The sequence below is a fragment of the Vidua macroura genome, chromosome 2 (assembly GCF_024509145.1).
Source record: "Vidua macroura isolate BioBank_ID:100142 chromosome 2, ASM2450914v1, whole genome shotgun sequence".
Lineage (NCBI taxonomy): Eukaryota > Metazoa > Chordata > Aves > Passeriformes > Viduidae > Vidua > Vidua macroura.
This window is the reverse complement of record NC_071572.1, coordinates 89,278,588-89,297,738: the sequence shown is the minus strand read 5'-3', so window position 1 is coordinate 89,297,738 and position 19,151 is coordinate 89,278,588. Positions and strand designations below refer to the sequence as shown.

The window sequence follows — 19,151 nt, the reverse complement described above, 5'->3', positions numbered from 1 at the left end:
CTCCCCGGTGCTGACCCTGCACCACCCACCACAGCGCTCCGAGCCCACAACACCCGCGCCACTTCTGGGGCCCTGCAACACGCACCCCAGCGCTGTGACCCACGACACGCCCCGCAGCTCTGCCCCCGTCACACCCGTCCCAATTCCCGTCACACCCGTCCCAATTCCCGTCACACCCGTCCCAATTCCCGGCACCCCGCAGCTCCCGGTTCCCCGCCGCCCTCGCGCGCCCCCGACCCCGCAGCGCGCGCAGGCGCGGGACGCGAGCGCGCGCACCGCCGCCCCTGCCGTCTTCGTCTCCCCGCGCCCCGCGGACGCCGCGCATGCGCGCCGCCGCCCTCCCGCTGCGGGACTCCCCCTGCACGGCGCGGGCCGGGCGCGGCGGAGGGGGCGTGGCTTCCGAGGGCGTGTCCCGCGGGGGCGTGTCCCGCGCGCGGGGGGCGGGGCGCGGCGCGGCGCGCCCTGTCCATGGTGCGGGCGGCGGCGCGGGTGTCCCCGCGGCGGGAGCGCGGCGGCGCGGGGCTGTATGGACGTGATGTCCCCGCAACAGGAGCACCTCGGCCCGGGCCGCTCGTCCTCGGTGAGCGGCGAGAGCAGGGGCTTCGCCGCCGCCGACAGCAAGAAGGTGAGGCCGCCCCCGGAGACCACCCGGGAAAGCGCCCCCCGGTCCTCGTCCGTATCCCGGAGCTTCCCGCGGCGGGCACCGCAGGTCAGCGCGGTCCCACCGCGTGCTCCGCCGCGCCATCTCCCTGGGTCCTGCACGCCGCCGTCGGAACCGGGGTCGGGGGAGCCGCTGGCGGAGCCGGGGCTGTCGGCGGGAAGGGTTCGTGCACGGGCTCCCCGGGGAGCTGGGAGTGCGGCTGTGCCCGGTGTGGCCGAGGGGCTTCTGACGGGTGGATTACCCGGGGACCTCAGGGGGGTGGCTGCACGCATGTCCCGGGAGCACAGGGAGGCTGCTGCCTGGATGTCCGGGGTAGGTACGGAGCGCCGCTGCACAGCTGTCCCGGGCAGCTCGGGAAGGGTTTGCTGGGTGCTGTTCGGTGCAGTCACAGAGCTTTGCTGCATGGATTTCCCGGTGATCTGGTGCGGAGGGTGCTGCTGCATGGATGTGCTGGACCGACAAGGGGGTTTGCTACATGCATTTCGTGGGGAAACCTAAAGGGCGTTTTGCTGGATGGATTTCTAGAGGTTTTCCTCGGTGGGTATCAGAGAGAGCTGGGGAAAGGTTTGCAGAGCGGTTATCCAGGGAATCGAAGAGGGATCTGCTGCCTGTGTGCCTGGAGAGAGCGAGGGAAGGGTTTGGTAGAGATGAGGGTGTTTGTTGGCTGCTCTCTCACGTGCTTTGTGCAAGAGAAATACAAGAAGCTCCCTGAAGAAGCATCTTGTGCAAAGTGTATACAATTGATAGCAGAAGAACCTCATCCTATCTTCAAAACTGGTTGTAAAATCTGTTTGATGTCTCAAATTGCTTTTCAGCATCTGACACAATCAAGTGCAAAATGCTCTCTTCTGCATACAGCCAAGCACTTGTTTCTTTCTGCCTTTTATTTAGCTCTAACAAGCGAGCTGTGATAACCAGATCCTTCCTGCTGTATAAAACAGGAATTCTTTTTTTCTCTTGGGTTTAGCAAGTGCTGAAGTGTTTTTCTGTCCAAAGTAGAGCTGGTACCTTGCTGCCTTGCAGATTTTGCTTCACAATGACATTTAAATCTATTCACTGCCTTGTCTTTAGAGGTTCACTTCAGACGGCTGCCAAATAGGCTGGCAGGATTAGAATGACTGGCCAGGTTTCAGTGTCCCTTAGTAAATCTGTCGACCTGGTGACAATTTAGGATGGTAGTAAAGTCTGAGCTTGTGTCCAATCCTGTGGCTAAGCGATCTCTGGGATTTTGCTGGCCGTGGCTCAGCAGTGCTGATGTGTCTCTTTGGGCTGGGAGGTGATGCTGTGTGTTTCCATGGGTTGTGTCCATGTGTGCTGTGTCTCATCAAGCCACATAGTGCTCCAGCCTGACTGCAGCCCTGGGGACCTCTTCTAATGGCAGCTGCTGTCAGTGGTGGAATGGTTGCCTGGAGAGAGTTTCGCCAAGATTTCTACTACACTTTGCTGCAGTTAATACCTGATTGGTTTCTGAACTGGGCATGTGATACACCTACACAAGGTGATGGAGTACCTTCTGCTGCCCAGCTGGGCAAAATGATGGAGTAGATACTCACCCTTTCCAAGTGCTGTGATCTAATTTGAGATGGCTACATGTGCAGCTTTGATTTTTATCAAAAATTTATTTCATTTTTGCTGAAGACAGAATACCATGTACCTTCCAACCTAGCAGAGCCCTGATGCTAGGCACCCACCTGAAATGAGAAGTTATGTTCAAGTACTGCAAAGATGAACATTTTTATTGTGCAAGTTCCACTTCATTATTTAGCATTCTGAGGACAAATATTAATGGCAGCACTTGTGTTTCCTATTCCTGCTCCAAAGAGCCCACAGTCAAAGGAATGCAGACCTTGTTTTTGCCAACGCTGACAAGAGAGCAGGGATATTACTTTTTACAGATCTTGGCAGCCCTTTTGGAATTCCTCAGCGTGGAGGCACATGCAGCGGGGGTACAGATGGAGATCCTCCTGTGGAGAAGCAGCTTGAGACCCTGGCTGGGCCCTGCAGCATATGGCAGCTTTGTACACCATGCACAGCCAACACAGGCAGCCACCAACATCCAGCCAGCAGCTCAGCTGCTTGTCCACAGTTGTGATGCTTCCTTGAGACTGCTAGCATGTCACCTCTTTATGTCTCTCTGGGAAAGAAGATTCCTACCTTTATCCATGTACAGGAAAGGAGTATTCCAAATTTTGCCTGAAGCTGGATCTCAGTGACAGTTCAAATATTTCTTTTACTGTTTGTGTCCTTTGGACTCTGTATACCCCTATATACTCTATACCTCTGTGTTGTTTTCCACTCAGTGCCAAAGCATCATTTTTTCACAATACAGAAAGTTGTTTTTGGTAACAGGGAGCTTAACTTGTTTGTATTGGTTGCATACAGTGAAATGGAAGAATGTGTTGGCAAGAAATCACTTTTGATACTAGTGACACAGCATGTCAAGTTAAACAATTTCGTTGCAAATATGTATTTAACATCAACTGTTTTGCTTTCTGGCAAAAGCTACCCTTAAATATGTGATGCTAGGCGACCACTGAACCTTTCTCTCTTTTTATTATCATGACTGTTTTCTCAAATTAGCTGAGATTTGCTGCATTGTTCTGTGGTTTTCTGAACTCCTACTTCATCTTCCACTTGGCTGTCAAAACGAAGCTGAAGGATCACGTGCTTGATCACACCACAGAACCAGAATAGGGACAGAAAATGTCTAGGGCTTTTTTCATGTATTTTATGTGACCATTTAAACTAATATCCTGGAAACGTTTCTGTGCCTATTCTTGGCATGCAAAATAATTTGCACTGCTAACCTACCTCACAGTCTGCGGGAGGTTCTCTCTGTTAAATGCTTACAATGCTCTGCTAAAAGGCGACATTGAAGTGCAGTGTTTTAGTTCATGCTTTTGGAAAATTCTGGGCTAGTTTCCCTCTTTTACTGTACTTATTGGAGTCACTGTGTGTGACTGACCTACAGAGAAGTTTTGTATTGACTGTTTAACTTAGAAACAAATACCAGTAAATTGATGCAACTCTGAAGTAGATTGCAGTAGCATGAGTAAAAGTGATTATACTGATAGAGCTTATTTCTACAAATTTGTCAAAACAAGCTATGCAGCAGAGATGTCTTTTATGCCAATGTAACTGTGTCAGCAGTAGCAGCTGGGTCATTTAACCATATTTATAAGTTCCTGGTGTTTCACTTCTCTCTTCTCAGAGGGGCTAGATTCCAACCAACCCTGAAGATTTTATGCAAAACAATATCTGGTAGCACGAGGAGTCAGTCCTAGGATTTTTGCTGCCTCCTTGAAGATCTCAAGTAACTGCTTAAAATGTTTTGGAGGCTCAGCAGTTTTTAATATTTACACCTACAAAGTGTGCAAAAAAAAATTATTTTGAATACTAATCAAAGTAGCATTTATGGTTTGAGACTTGAAATCTGGCAATTCTGTCACCGTAAATATGTGTTTCTTTGTGAGTCTGATCACAAGTGCAGCAACAGTTTACTGGCAGGGAAAAGGGAGTTATAGTGTTCCTCAACAGTGTATTAAATGGATCAATTCAAGCAAATTAATGGCATTGGAAGAGCAATCATAGATAATCTTCATCCCTTGTTTTACTCTGAAAAGATGAATCAAGTAGGTATTTACCATTATATTTTATGATACCTTGATGTCATGCCAATATATATATGTTTTTTTAAGATAAATCTTCTTAAGCAGATATTTCTTTTTCCTGCAAGAGTGTCCTGTTTACTATGGTCCTGGCTGATGATCTGGTGGGTTTTTTCTAGAATCACACCTGGTAGTGCTGGAAATGTCAGACACATAGGAACACTTCTGGCACTATTTAGTGGAGTGGGGAACAATTCCTATCATCCTGCAGACATATCCTGTAGCTATTTTGTCTCTGATGAGGACTGAAAAAGCCTCTACTTTAATGAAATCACTCGCAAAGTGGGTCATTAAGTTAAAATCACCTTGGTGGGCTGTGCTGGCTTGTGGTAACTTCCTGTTGTGATGTGCCTCCTGGTGCTGATTTAATTACGAACTAGTGTTAGCAATCCTTCATTTCTCTGTCCATGAGAGAAACTGAAAATTATGCAGAAAACAATGTGTTCTAGTTCTTGAGTCTCCTGTTCGTGGGATTTTTGTTTGCCCCTCCTGGTGGCAGTAGGAAAGAGAGGGGCATGATAGGTCATGTGGTATATAATACTCAAGAACCACAAATAACAAATTATTGCCTCTTTACTTAATGTTGCTTGAAGTATGGATATGGAATGGGGGGAATCTCCTCTCTGTCATCTGTAAACTGCTCCTGAGAAAGTCTTTATGCACAGAAACTGGGGCAGAATTTTATCCGTGTGTTAACCTTCATGCTTTGTGGCAAGCTTGAAAGGAAGCTTTGGGCTTCAACAAGACCACCACAAACAGTGTCACTGGTCTGAGCAGTGCCCTGACTCACTGTAGGACCCACAAGCAACATACTCAATGTTCCCCTCCTCTATGACGTGTTTACTAATCTTTCACATCTTCATCTTGTGATGTAGATGAGTGGAATCTTTTGAAGACATCCATAGCAGTGCTTCCAAAGATTTGTATCCTTCGGGAAGTATGGTGAAACATGTTTTGCTCTTAGCTTCTTTTATCCATTTTTCTTTCTGCTCTGAGATGGCCTTCAGTCTTTGCTGTGCTCTCTAGCAGCTGCTGTTCCATGATGATGTGCTTTTGGTTCCACTGTGTTGATAGCTCTTTCTCTTGTGCCCCTGCAATTGTTTTCTCCGCAATTATCCATCCAAAAATGGCTTTCTTTCTAGGAAGGTCCTTGTAAGTAAAAGTATTCTGCCAGCATAAACAAAAGCACATAGTTTTGTCACCTGCTCTGCCTTTATGGTAAATGGTCTCTCTGTGGGATCTGCGTCTCTGCTGCTTGAGCCAGCAGTTCAAATGCAGTCATCTTCTCACCCTGTTTATGAGGGCTCAGGAATGTAATAGGTCAGCATAGGTCCATTTCTTGCTTTAACAAAGTATAAGAATTCTTGTTATTTTTGGTACTTTTTGACAACTCTAGTCTGTAAGTCTAACAAATACTGCATTATAGTATGTAGGAAAATATAATCTGTTGCCTCTCATAAGTGGCCAGTGATACAGGGGCAAGAGTGATGCCCAGTTGTCCTGCAAAATTAACTGCTATATGCTGAGGGTTGTTGTGATTTTTCTGATTTTCGGGCATTTAGCTGAACTTTGTCTCATAGTTTCTAGTAAGGATTTATTGTCTGTGCTTTGGTTCATATCTAGCTAAACCAGGAGTGTGTGCCACAGATATGTTTTGTTGCTCAGACAACAAGAGCAGAGTTTGCATGGGTGAAATCCCTCACAGTTATTAACTTAAATACATTTAGAGAGTAGGATTTGTTAAAATCAGACTTCCTTTCATTAGAAAAATAAAGCAGTGAAAGGGAGAGCTTAGCCACTTGAAAGCAATCCTCAGCTAGAGGCATTGGCACATCTGAGGGTTATCCCTGTCATCCAGTTAAATGACCCAGGCAGATGTCCCAGCCTTGACCCATTTCTGGAGCGAGCCTGTAAATCAGGAGCCTGAAATCCTTCAGTGTCTGGGGAGGCTTTAACAAGGTTATCTGCACATTGCTGAGGAGGCATTTCTGTTGTGTTTACCTGTCACTCAGGAACTAAGTAAATTTTTCAACTGTTTTGTGTGTCTGTTCTTAAACAGGCCTCAAGTAACATTTTCTCACCCTTAGCTCAAACCACTGCAAGAAGACAGTTTTTCCTTGTGTTACTGAGCATATACATTTTTCTGTTCCCTGTCCTTTGCTCAAATAGCAAGGAGAGGGTTGATGATGATTAACTCTTATTTTCTTGGTCACCTTACTTTTCTTTTACAGTCAGTGGAGAAAAACTTATTCAGACAAGATGAGCCGTGCCCTAAATTGTCCTTTTCTCTCTGTCAGCTATAAAAGGAGCACGGGGCAGACAGCTCAGGTGTGTGAATCGGAGCCTGGGGAGAGGAATCTTCCTGCATGTGTCTGACCATGGCATGGCTCAGGTAGCACAGCCTGGCAATGTGGGCAGTGTGCGCCCAGGGAATCACTGCACAAAGTCCCTATCTTAGCCTGCCTGCTCTGACCAGTAGCTGCAGCAGGGTATCCACTTAGTGCAGAGATTTTAACTTCTCTAGACACTTGAAAATATTATAAACACTCTATATGTATTACTTAAGTTACTTGTCATCACAAAATAAATTGTAAGTACCATTAATTTTTTTTCATACATTTTTTATTTAATTCACACTCTGCTATTCTCTTTAGAAGCGTGATATAGTAAAGTGATACACATAAAGTACACTTCCAGATTTTTTTTTATCTTACCACATGTTACCTTTTCCACGGTGGAAATCAATATTGTAACTTGGCAATATATTAATCTATATAAATTTCATATAGTACCATCATCCACTTCAACTGCGAGGCAAAATTAGTTGAATGCTGGCATCCAGGAATAGATTTTTCCTCCAGCTGATGACTTGGGAGATACTTGTGCAAGTTTTACTGTAATCCATAGGGATTCTGGTTCTGGTTCCTGAGGAGAGACAGCATATTTTCATGATGTTTTTGCAAGCTTTCTGTCCTCAGCATGGTGGGCTGGTCTGCTCATAAACCGCCTACCATCACAGTTTACAAAACAGTGCATCACATTGTAGGTCTGATCGATATCTGGTGTAAATGAATTATTTTCCAGTCTACAGGCCTATAACTTTTTTATACCAGATGTGAAACTGGCCAAATACTACCACCAGTCCAACAACTGAAAATGCAAAACCCTTTTGTTTCTGTTAAAAAGTCAAGACAACGACAATCAGAAATGCAGAAAGTATGAAGTTAAACCTGAATTGGAGGGGAAGGGGCAGCAACTCAAGCTTTTGGATGTGAGGAAGACAGCAACAGCTCTAGTTTGTCCTGATTGATACAAGATCATCTTTGCATCTGGCACACTGTAAACGTTCATTATAGATACTGATTTTATGATACATTTCACATGGGTCTGAATCAGCCAGCAAGTATGAGAATTTCTGTCTGTGTTGACCTTTCTAATATTTACATGAAAAAAATGGGAGGTAATGATGTAGGACACATGTTGAGAAATGCTTCTCTGTGTCTCATGCTTAGATAATTGGTCAGTGCATCTCCTTTTCCTCCCAAACATCTGCTCTCACAACAGCTGTTCAGGATATATCTCCTCTTTTCCACATTGCCATCCTTGCACATAATAAAAGCAAAAAAAAAAAAAAATGAGGATAGCAGGCAACTGGATCCAACTCAATGAAAAGGGAATTTATTCTCTCCCTTCTCAAAGTTAATCAATTCAAGTTGTCATGATGGTCACTTATTTTCTCTTCCCAAACTCTGTACATAGAAAAATAAAAATAAAACACCCCTTTCTGCCTGTAATCAATGTCTCTGTGTAATGTGTTTATTTGCATACAGCTGACCTGACTCACTTGAGTGCTGTGAAAATTTTCCTTTTCTCATCAGTGATGTTTTTATGTTTTGAGGCTATATTTTTTTTCTGTTAAAACCTGCTTAGTAGCTGTGCTAAGAGTTTGCCCAGAGAGGCTGTAGAATCTCATCCTTGGAGATGAGACCTGCAGTGGAGGTGGCCCAGAGTGGCCTGCTTGAATGGGTCTTGCTGGCAGCAGGTTCAGAGAGGCTGGGTCACAGACCTGCTGGGCTCCCCTCCGACTGGGATTATCTGTCAGCTATTTGAGCTCTTACTAAACTCACTGTAGTCTAGACTTTACTTTGGTCTTCAGACATTTGAGTCAAGACCAGAATCTCACTGGCACAGATGCTATTCAACACTGCTAACCCAAGCTTGAAAAAAAATTCTGTAATTGCCATAGATTTTAAAATGCTGCAGGTGTTTTCCCCCAGTGGCTTTCTTTTCAGACCTGAAGATCTCTTTGAAAACGCAACCAAACTTCCACTGCATTTGCAGGAGCTGAGATGCTCCAGTTTTTACCCCCATAAAAGCCACCTGCCCAGTAATGTGTAAATTGCAGTAAATTTCCCACTGGGAGTTGATGCTTTATATAAACTCCTGAAATCTGCCTGTTGTGTGACATATGTGGCTGGTCTTCCGTAGTATGTTACACTGCATTGTTACACAGATCTCTTTTTGTCTTTGTATTTACAGGTATGCTACTTTTAAAACCTCTAACAGCTTTTCAGATTTGCTAGCAATAAGACAAACAGATTTATTTCACTAGAACAATTTATCTTATTTATTTATTTAAAAAAATATTAAAAGTGGGCATCTCTTTTATTAGTAATCTTTTATTGTTCAGTTATAGTTCAATTGGAGACAGCTAAATGTTCCCAGACTTAATTTATCAGTCTTGAGAAGGTTATTTTTTGATAAAATAGGGAGGAGGGGTAATTTTTAAAGGCGAATTGAAATTACACAGTTGAATTTATAACAATTGCTGCACAATAGCTGTAACTGAGTGACAAAACAAACAAGCATGCTCTATGTCAATAAAGAGAGAACCAAAAAAATGACACAATAACAGATGGACTGCAGTGAGTAAAATAAATGCACTTGTCACAAGCAAGTAAAATACGCAGAGTTCAGTTTCTCCGAGGGGAGCACACTGTGCACCTGCCCAAACAGAATGTGTGCCACATCCAGCACATACACTGGCAGAAGAGTCAGTTGTTCCGACTGTCCTGACATATTTGTCCTGGTAGTCAGTGGTTATTTTTGGTATGAAGGAAGAGAGTCATGCTTTGTGATTAGCTGAGAACAGGGATTTCATGACTGTCAGAGGTTCACCTGTTTGTGGGCTCTCAGTGGTGGCCAGGGTGGTGTAAGGTACCACTGCATCATTGGATATTCTCCTGTCAGGGTCTCAGGAGGAGTTTGACCCTTGTTCTTTTGTTCACCAGTTTATTCTGAAAAGTGTTTGAGCTAAATAAGGTAACAGTCACCCTTCTGGCAGAGGGTCAGTGACAGGAGAGGTCATGCACCTTGGCAGCAGGTGCACAACCAGTTCAAGAGGGCCCTCCAGGGTTAGGGCCAGGACTACTCAGTCCTGCTTCTGGCTGCAGGAAGGAGACTGAATGCATTGTGGTGAATACATTTGCATTCAGGAAAATGTGTATTTTTGTCTCCTGTGGGTGCTTTTGAAAATTCCTACCTCTGGGGAAAACGGTGGTATTTATTTGCTCAGTATTTTTATTGTAGTGTTCAACTTCACTGACTGGAAATCCATGCTCTCTTGTTAGCTACTGACATTTTCATCTCTTCCTTGTGCTTTCTTTTTTTATTTTCCCTGCGGTGTTCTCTGTCTTTGAGTGTCTCATTTTTCTCATTCTCTTCCTAGTTCTGTGCTAGCAACTGTCCTGCCTCTCTCTGTTTTATTTTTCTCATACATAATCAGCAATGAAAAAAATGTCATTGTTGACTACTGAGGGGCAAGATATGCACCAGATTGAGTAGTAGGGTAAGAAAATGCTGTTATCTCTAAAGATTTGTTAAAAAAGGGTAGCCTAATATAATGTGTAAGGTCAGGTGGGTAGAATCCAAACCTTAATTTATGGTAGATGTCAGATCTGACACAGAAATGTATGAAGCATTTGAAATTTACACCACCACCTGGATATTTGATAAATTTAAAGTACAATAAATTACTAAGGGACAAAAAAGTGGGTGAGGACCAGCTCTAGGTGTTTATTTCATGTGTGCAAGGTACCTCAAGTATCTGTGTATAGACATTAACTTTCAGCTTTTCTTTTCACTGGCTTTCTGGTAATGCTCCTGCTTTTTTTACCATATTTTCCCCCTCCAAGGGGAATTTCCCTGTGATATTTTCCCCCTCCAGGGTTGCTGAGGACAATAACTTAGCCTTTTTCCCATGGCCTGTAATTGGAGTCTGGCTCTGGCCAGTCTGTATGCATACAGTTACTGTTCTGAATCTCACCTGTGATTTCATTTTGTTTCTTTTTCCAATCAGAAGATGAAGAGTTTGGCCCAAAGACGCCAGTCTGCACCATCTTTGATCTTTGTCAAAGCACTCAGCAGATCCAGATCAGCCTCAAGGTGAGTCGGTGACTTTTGCTGGCTGTACTGTTTTGCAGTTTCTCAGCCCAAAACTTGAAATGTTTTTGAACTGTTGTCTGCACCATTGTTGAATATAATTCAGGCTCCTCAGCAACTGCACAGCTATAAAGGCTGCTGAAAGATGTGACAGAACCAGCCCAGGCACCTGGTGGTCTCCTAGAGGTGGTTTCCCCAGTGCTGCCACACTGAGCTGTTTATACCTGGCTGGGTGGGCAGGGCTGCTCTGCAATTTGTAACCAGGCGTGCGACATTTGGGCTGCTCAGCTGTGAACGGTTTGTGACTGGCTGTGATTGCCTCCTGTGGAGATGGCATGGGCAGAAGAAGATGAGTGCTTTCTGCCTTGGACACTTCCACAGTGCTGGGCGTAACTCAGGATTGTTCACTGTAGAATTGCACAATTTAATTTAACCTAAGTTTCTTCTGTCATTGCCTGCTGTATGGCACAGGCTGTCCAGGGCTCTGGAAGCACCTGCTGATTCAGGACAATGCTATAGCCCAGGACCTGGTGATCACAGCCTTCCCCTGTCCAGTATTAGCACTTGTGGGGCTGGATTTGTGGGTGTTAAGCATTCAGCCTTTTTTGTCCTTGTCTTCTGCCAGAATTGGCTATCTCCCCTCCCTCCCTCTCTCTCTCTCTCTCTCTCTCTCCTTCTCTCCCTCCCTCTCTCCCTCCTCCAATGTAAAGCTGCCACAGAAATGGAAGTTTCTGTGGAGCTAGTCCCCTCTCCAGCCCCAGCCCTGACCTGCCATTTGAACCACTCTGCATACATAACTTTTTTCTCCCTGCACTACAGTTCATTAGACTTTAAACTTACAAAACGTGTTTATCGAGAAGTGAGCCATCTGGTCGGCTGTTAATGCTTCCAGCTGTGTATTGCTCTTTATGGAGAAATGTTATTGAGGGAAATAAAAGTATGGCTTTGTAAGGAATATTTTTTCCTACTCTGTGGTGCGTTAAGTAATCAGTACGTGAGCTTTGGAAAGTGTTTTGTCTTTGATCTAATTAATACCTGGTTTAACATCATGCAGATTTCCACAGTATTTCAGAAACCTGTGAAAGTATTCTGTGAAAAAATCAGAGTTGCAAAACAGGAAAGTCAAATTTCATTTACCTGCTGGTATTCAGACAATATTTTTCTTCAATTCTATTTTATAAATTTACTTTATTGCCTCCTCCATAAGTATCAGAAATCAGAAATAGTTGGAGAGACACCGAGTGTAATACACACTACATTTTCACCTAAGAATTTTATGCTTTCTTAAGTGTCTTGCTTGTATAGCCCAGATCAGAATTATTTCCAAATCTAGTGTGTGAAGGATTCTTTCGTAAGGCCAGTTGGCAGAAACTGTGTGGCGGAGAGACCAAAGAGGGGAATGCATTTCCTTGTTCTGCAGTAAGCAATGCTTATCCTACACAACAATGCCTCAGTCATGTCTGTCCTCTGCCTGTGGCATGCAACAATTTAGCTGCTTTCTGTTTTCAGCTGAAGTCTGTGGCCTTTGTGAGAGGTATTGGGTGAAGTCTGAGGACTCTGAAGTCAGAGCAGGCGATTTTGTAGCTTCAGAGTATTTCAGTTTAGAGTGTGACACTTTGGATGGTGTTTATTATTGTTCACAGGAGCAGCAATTCTCACCTGTGCCTGACTTCCTTGTTTGGCTGTGCAAAGCACATTCCTCTTCATCACCAAACTGATGGATAAGTTTGATCTTTCCACTCGGTTTGTTGTGTAAACGCTTAACACTGGTGAAGTGCTTTCTCTGAAGGAGAGCTGAAGAGTAACAAAATGACTTCTCATGTTTTCTAATCTCCTCCAAATGTTTTACCTCAGACCCTCTCTGCTCTTAGTTCTTATAGACACAGCCAGTCTGCAAAGTCTATCATTCTTCTCTGGCAGTGAACCTTAATACTGCAACTCCATAATACTTACTTGTTAATGGTTGATTAATGATTTGTAGATAATAAAGCTCCTATCTGAAGTTAACAAACATCTGTGAGGGATTTATTTGAATACTCTCACCTCAGCAGCTGGCTCACCTCAATATTTGTTGAAATTAATGAACAAGTGCAAAGTTTAAAAGGGCAGGAAATACTTAGAAGCCGAGTCAGTTTGTATTTTTATACCGCTTTATATGTCAGGTGTCCCTGGTTTATATACAGGGCACTTTCATAAAATGTAGAGGCACTTTGGGCAGACTTACTCTGGGGCATTTTAAAGTTTATTAATGCTATTTATTCAAAGAAACCATTGTGACATCTGGAGATGGCTATTTAGCATTCAGATGACTAAGGTTTTTGATGGTAGTGTTATCGTAGCTGTGATGACACAAGGATGTGAGCAAGACAAGAGGATCTGGCTGGAAAAACCCATGCTTGTTTGTGACATTGTCCTCTTGTCCAGTCCTGAAAGAGAAGCAAGTCTGAAAGTCTTGTGTGCTTAACAGCTTGTCATCTTTTTCTCCAGCTGTATCATTTGGTTTAATGAACATTCAGCTTTCATTACAAATCTTGCCCTGCCTTGTCAATCATACAGAAGGAGTCACGTGATACTTGGCCTGCAGAAGAATTCTGGGATGGCTGTATGGCATGGTGGTGCACAGAAGGGAAAGCTTGCTGTAATCCATGCCTCATTTGACTTGTACCTGCCGGCAGAAGAGAAACATAGTAAATAGTGCAGATATTATAGTGGAATTTGGGCCCTTACATCCAAGAGATGACGCAGACCAACACTGCCACATTGTTCTTGCTTCTCTTCCTTTTTTCCCTGTATAGCTTCTTTTTCATCACAAAATTATGATGAATAGCCATGTAAAGACTCTTCACATCATCAGATGTACTCTTCGGAAGCACTTTGAGCAAGGTTATTGTAGAAATACATTGGAAAAGTAAGCTTTTGGTATTTTTCTTGGCTCATATTCAGGTGCAGAAAAAATAAATTTGATTGTTAACTCCATTAATGTGTATGAAATCAGCAAAGGATTTGGGTTAGTTATATTTGTCCGCGGACCTGTTCCACAGTTGTAATCTTCCTCTTACTTTTTCTTGGTGTCTTTCAGTGAAACTTGCACAACTTAATGATACAGTTCAGTGCAATATGAATTACATGCTTGAAACAGAAATGTCTGAGGCCTGGATTTAAAGCATGGGGTATTGTCATCCCAAATAATTGATACAGAATAATAAAGACTTGTTTCAAGTAAAATTTTCAGCTTTTGTTCTGCTGTCTCTCAAAACAATTTTCACACGTGACAAAACACAAGTTTTTGCTCTGCATTGGTGGTCTTCTGCTTGCATCTCTAGTATTTCACAGGGACAGCCAAACTCTGTGCTGTAGCTGCCAGCAGCTTCCCCTTTTCTATTGCACACCTCAACAGATCTTTGAAAGTGATATTTTTACATGCTGAAACCAATTAATATAATTTCACAATTTCTGAGTCTGGAAGATCATTTCTAGATCTGTGTCTCTACACACTAAAGGTGTTAAAATACTGAAAATGTAACAACTCTTTTTTACAGTATGAAGAGTGTTTGTGATATTATTTTGGTGTAAGCTGGAAGGATAGGCTGTTTAAAAAAAATACCAAAGGATATTTTTTAGAAAGTTTTATGAATAAATCCCTTAAGAACCTGAAAAGGAAGTTCCTAAAATGCTACCTCTACTCAACTTTGTTATGTGGCTTTTATGGTTGGAGAAGTGGAAGGTAAAAACTGAAGATTCAGCAAGTTTCCAAGGTGTTTCCTACCCTTGTTTACATAGAAGTAATGTTATGCCATTCAGAGAGAGGCTGTTCTTCCTTCTTCCAGTGCACAGTAAGTGATTCTGGCATGTCATCTTCTAGGGGTCCTGTGCCAAAGGCTAAATATCCCAGATAACGAAGATCATATGTGTAATCTAGTAATACGTTCCACTTGGCGCGAGTCAAATACAGAGTGTTCCCAGAGCCTTGGACATTGTGTTTTCAGGGTTTTAGTCGGAAGAAATGTGGATGATCCAAGCTATGGGACTAGAAGAAGACAAAAATAGAGACTTTTAATAAATGTAAATTGCCAGGAGGCCTTAACTGTCTCTTTTTCACAGGGAAGGGGAATAGTTGGTGTTTCAGGCAAAACTGATGGCAGGGACGAAGGGGATGAAAGTTCATTGCAAGTAACCGGCTTGTTATATACCTATTTGCTCGTTCTTCAGTCATTTCCATGCTGGTGAATAATTTTGCCTTGCAGTGTAATCTCTGTGAGGCGAGCTTGGCTGGTGAGGCAATGGAGAGGGAGCACGGGCACCTGGGCCACACGCCACGGCCGTTTTTACCTGCTGGCGCAGGGTGAGGCCCCTGATGCAGAAGCTCTCCTGCCCGCTCTCCTGTCTGCTCACGCGAAGGTGGGTGCTGCTCTTGCACAGCCCCCAGGCACCATGGCAGCATTTGCTGGAGTGTGGGCTGTGGATGGCACCTCCCTGGCAGAGGCCGCCCATGCCATGCCAGGCAGAGGAGCGGCACCCTGGGCCAAGGCCGCCATGGCCTGGCCGGCGATGGCGCCACTGCTGCCAGGGACACGGCTTAGGGTCAGCCCTGGGGTGGCGTGGGACTCCCTGGCAGTGCCTCGCCAGGGAGCTTGCAGGGCTGTGAGGGGCAAAGGCCGTGCTGTGTGTGCCTGCCAGTTTCCAGGTGTGCCTTCCACATGTGGTCGGTGGGAATTTGCCTCTGGAGCAGCTGCATGCCAGCAGTGGGGAGAGCTGGGCTCAGAAGCAGAGCGGGGGTTGGCATGCACAGGTACGATCCCAGCTGGCTCCAGCCAGTCATCAAAAAGGAGGGAAAATCCTATTCCTAGAGACTCAGTCACCAAAACAAATGAAGGTGCCTTTGCTTCTGGATCTAATTCTTAGATTTCATTCAGCCTCGAAATCAGGATTTTTTCTGAGATTTTTCATTTCATGAAAAGTTTTGATGTTTTAACATTTTGTGCTTAATCAGAATAGGCAGAAATCTCTGTATGAGAACTGCCCTGGATTTCTCCCCTCAATATGTCATGTTTCCCTGTGTAAGGTAAACATATATGAATTTGTAGAAAAATAGTAATTTTTTTAAAATTGCTATTTTGTATTTAATGCTCTTCCTTTTAATGGAATTATAATTAAAACAACTTGTGATGATATTCTACAAGTTGTCAGTTTCTAGTATATCCAATTCATGCTTGATTAATGCTAATTATACCACTGGAGTATTGCTTCCTTAAACCATGTGTTTGAACACAAAAGTTACTTTTACATAATAATAGCTGAGGATAAAATTTTATTAGCTGTTAACAAGGTGAACTTTCTGAGGGCTCAGATGGCCTTTTAACTCAGAGACTGGCAATCCTGCCCCTCTGCTGTGTTTTTTCTGTTTTGTTTTGTGTGAGTGTATGTGTGTATATGTTTGTTTTTGATAAAACCCCTCAGTTCTTCAATTACGACCTACAAACTGGCTTTTAGTGATGTTTGTACATCTGGAGATCGAAATGAGCTGTGGCTTTCGGAGATATGCTGCTTTTTTATTAAAAGGAAAGGACGAGAGGTAAGAAGAAGGAAGGCTTGGAAGCAGGATTTTGGAGGGATTGGAGTTTAAATAAGGGATTAATTTTACAATAAATGACTAATAGTTTAACACCAGCGCCTTAAGCCAATTCCCTTTTGGAGAGAGTTGTGGCAATGTGAAGAAAGTGAGGGGCAGTGCTCATCAGAATGAGTGCAGGGCTCTGCTTGTCCAGATGTCTCAGTGTCCACATGTGCTTTTGGCTGCAGCCCATTTAAAGGACTTTTTGGATTAGGCCTTGAGGTCTGGCAGAACGCAGCTGTTGTCCAGCCATTGTGTAGCGCTGATTTTAGACAATAAAATCTCTGCCAAGTGACAGTCTGGCCAAGCAGTTTGGGCAACAACATACCTGAGGAAATCAAAGACCAATTTCTCAGTTTGCTTTGTGATCATTTATCTTGTGTGAACAAGCAGAAAGGTTCTAACGATGTGCAGGTTGATGTGCAGCCTCTGGTGGTCCCACCTCAGACAGGGGCCAGCATTAAATACCCATTGGACTCTCCATGGCATTGCTTCTCCTGGTCCAGCTGCGCCCTCGTGGTGCAAAAAGCTGCTGGTGAGGGGTTTTAATCACATTGTGGGAGTAAGTCTGTATTTAGGTATCTTCTATGCCCACTCTTTAGTGTTTGAGTACTGGGGGCTAGATCAAATAAAGGATAATAAGCCTCAGGGGCAAGACTCTAAACCCATGACAGAAAGACAGCATCTCAGAGGCTTCCTGAGCTCTCAAATGCCTCTGTTGTTTAGACACGTCCTGCTGACCAGACAGCTTACCAAACACCTGGGGTTTTGCTTTTGCACGTCCCAGTACAGCATAACTGTTGGCAGCACTGAACAGGTAATTATCATCAAAAGGCATAGAGATGTGGGCGATCCTCTAACAGCTTTTTTCCCCAGCTCAGATCACTAGTGGAGTAGGAACCTCTGACTAATCTGCCTGAGTAGCTCTGTGAAAAACTTGTTGAATAAATAGGTGGGCAGTGAGTTACGGGAGAGCTAACAGGTGCGTATGGCTCCATGCATGTTCATAAAGAATCTGGGTCACTCCACTTGCCATAGCTGGCAGCAGCAGGCATATTAAATAACCTCTTCACTGTAATAGGATAATTCCTGTGCTGTAGTACAAGTATCAAAATAGAATTCAAAGCCCTGGAGGCACAATTGGACAGATGAAGTGACAGTCCTGTCTTCCATGTTGGCATCCATACTGGTCATCTCTATTAGAGAAGTGGTTCTTACAAACTGCAGCCAATACAGGGGCTGAGCAGATCTTCCCTTCATGTCTGTGGTGGGGCTTTGTGGAGTTCACCCCACTGTGTCCCACAGTTTGTAGACTCATAGGATGGCTTGTGTTGGAAGAGACCTTGAAGATCATCTACTTCTAAGCTCCCTGCCATGGACAGGGACACCTTCCACTAGAGCAGGTTGCTCAGGGCCCCATCCAGCCTGGCCTTGAACACTGCCAGGGACTGGGTGTCTGCAGCTTCCCCGGACAACCTGTGCCAGTGCCTAACCACAGTCACAGGATAGAATTCTTCCTAAGATCTAATCTAAACGTACCTATCTGAATTGCTTCTTCAATAATGGGACAATCAGAGCCTAAAAGGGAAGGGCTGTTGGGCAGTGAAACTCTGAGAGACCATGAGCAGCCCCACTGGTATTATGCAATGATTGAGTGGGGTGACTGACAGGCAGTAAACCCAGGCAGTCAACTAGAAAATGCCATTTCCCTCTTGAAAGGACATGGTCACACAAGTGCCTTACTCTTGCCAATCTGCAGCCTGTGTGACACAGACCTGGGGATGTTAGGGTCAGCAGAAACATGTAGGCTCACTGATAGCCATTCAGGATGGTCCAGAAGGGATTTCTAAAGATGTCCACACCAGTCTTTTTACCTCATGTGCACATCAGCTTTAAATTACCTGTTTCTGTAGAGATCTGTAGCATGTCCTAGCTATTTTTGGTCACCCAGAATTCCTGGCTGTTCCATGACCTGTGCTGGACTCTAGTAATACACTTTACAAGAAGATATATGAAAACACCTTTTGAATAAAAGGTCAGTTTCATCCATGAGGTAAGTCAAAGTCAATGGAGTTGAGCCAGGCTTTTAAATATTCCAGTTGTGATTAAGTGGGATTAATTCTCCTAATTGCAATTACTGCTTCTCAAAAAAGTTAAGGTAGGACAAAAACTGTATCTCTTCAGCCAACTAAAATAATATGGGGTCTCCTAGTTGGCCTGAGATCCCAGAGTGCTCCTCTGTATGCCTCCTCGGAACAGGTAGGAAGAAGCTTGGTTGGTAGTAGGAAAGGTAGCCTGTGCATCCAGGCTTCTTGTAGGCCACGAGAAGCTCCAAAAACCCATACATCCATGGTGCAGAACTGTAGACCTGAGGTGTTAGGTTTTGGGCTTTTATTTCCCCTCAGTTCATCCTACTATTTTTCTTTTTTTTTTTCTTTATTATTGCTTTCCCCTCTAAAGGTCACTTTTTTGGTGGCTTTTTTTTTTTTTTTTTTTTTCTGGTTTGATCAATAAGATCTCTGTTTGTGTAGACACTGCCTGTAATGGCATTTCCTTGGTACAACTGCAAAGAGAGAGTAACTCAAGGTGGTGCTGCTATGTCGGTCAGTAAAAGAGAGTGGGAACTCCAGTGAGGAACAGAGGATTGATTCTTCCAAAGGCCAAAAAGCTTTTATTGACTTCTGCATGTGAATGTGTCCTCTCCCAAATGTCTCTCCTGCTCAGGGGGCCATAGACCAAAACCCCTTGAACTTGCTGACTGACTGGAGAA

The 19,151-nt window shown here is 44.1% G+C and overlaps 1 protein-coding gene and 1 long non-coding RNA gene across 6 annotated transcripts in view; one reads left to right on the top strand and one right to left on the bottom strand.

The window, feature by feature from the left end:
* The first annotated feature begins 488 nt into the window (after positions 1 to 488).
* ARHGAP20 (Rho GTPase activating protein 20) overlaps positions 489 to 19,151 on the top strand; it is a 58,399-nt gene continuing 39,736 nt past the window's right edge. The window contains exons 1-2 of one of the 5 annotated variants that reach the window (XM_053970890.1): positions 489 to 625; positions 10,688 to 10,773. In XM_053970890.1, the coding sequence (XP_053826865.1) occupies positions 527 to 625; positions 10,688 to 10,773 (185 nt within the window). In that variant the 5' untranslated portion in view covers positions 489 to 526. Of the gene's footprint in view, positions 626 to 10,687; positions 10,774 to 15,094; positions 15,169 to 15,536; positions 15,560 to 15,760; positions 15,833 to 16,259; positions 16,343 to 19,151 lie in introns of those variants that run through there. The other 4 variants (XM_053970892.1, XM_053970891.1, XM_053970894.1 and 1 more) reach the window with 4 other exon arrangements.
* On the bottom strand, positions 14,382 to 15,050 carry LOC128803694 (uncharacterized). Its single transcript, XR_008435811.1, has 2 exons — positions 14,961 to 15,050; positions 14,382 to 14,797 (listed from the first exon to the last, which is right to left on the bottom strand). It is a non-coding gene; the product is annotated as an uncharacterized LOC128803694 (long non-coding RNA).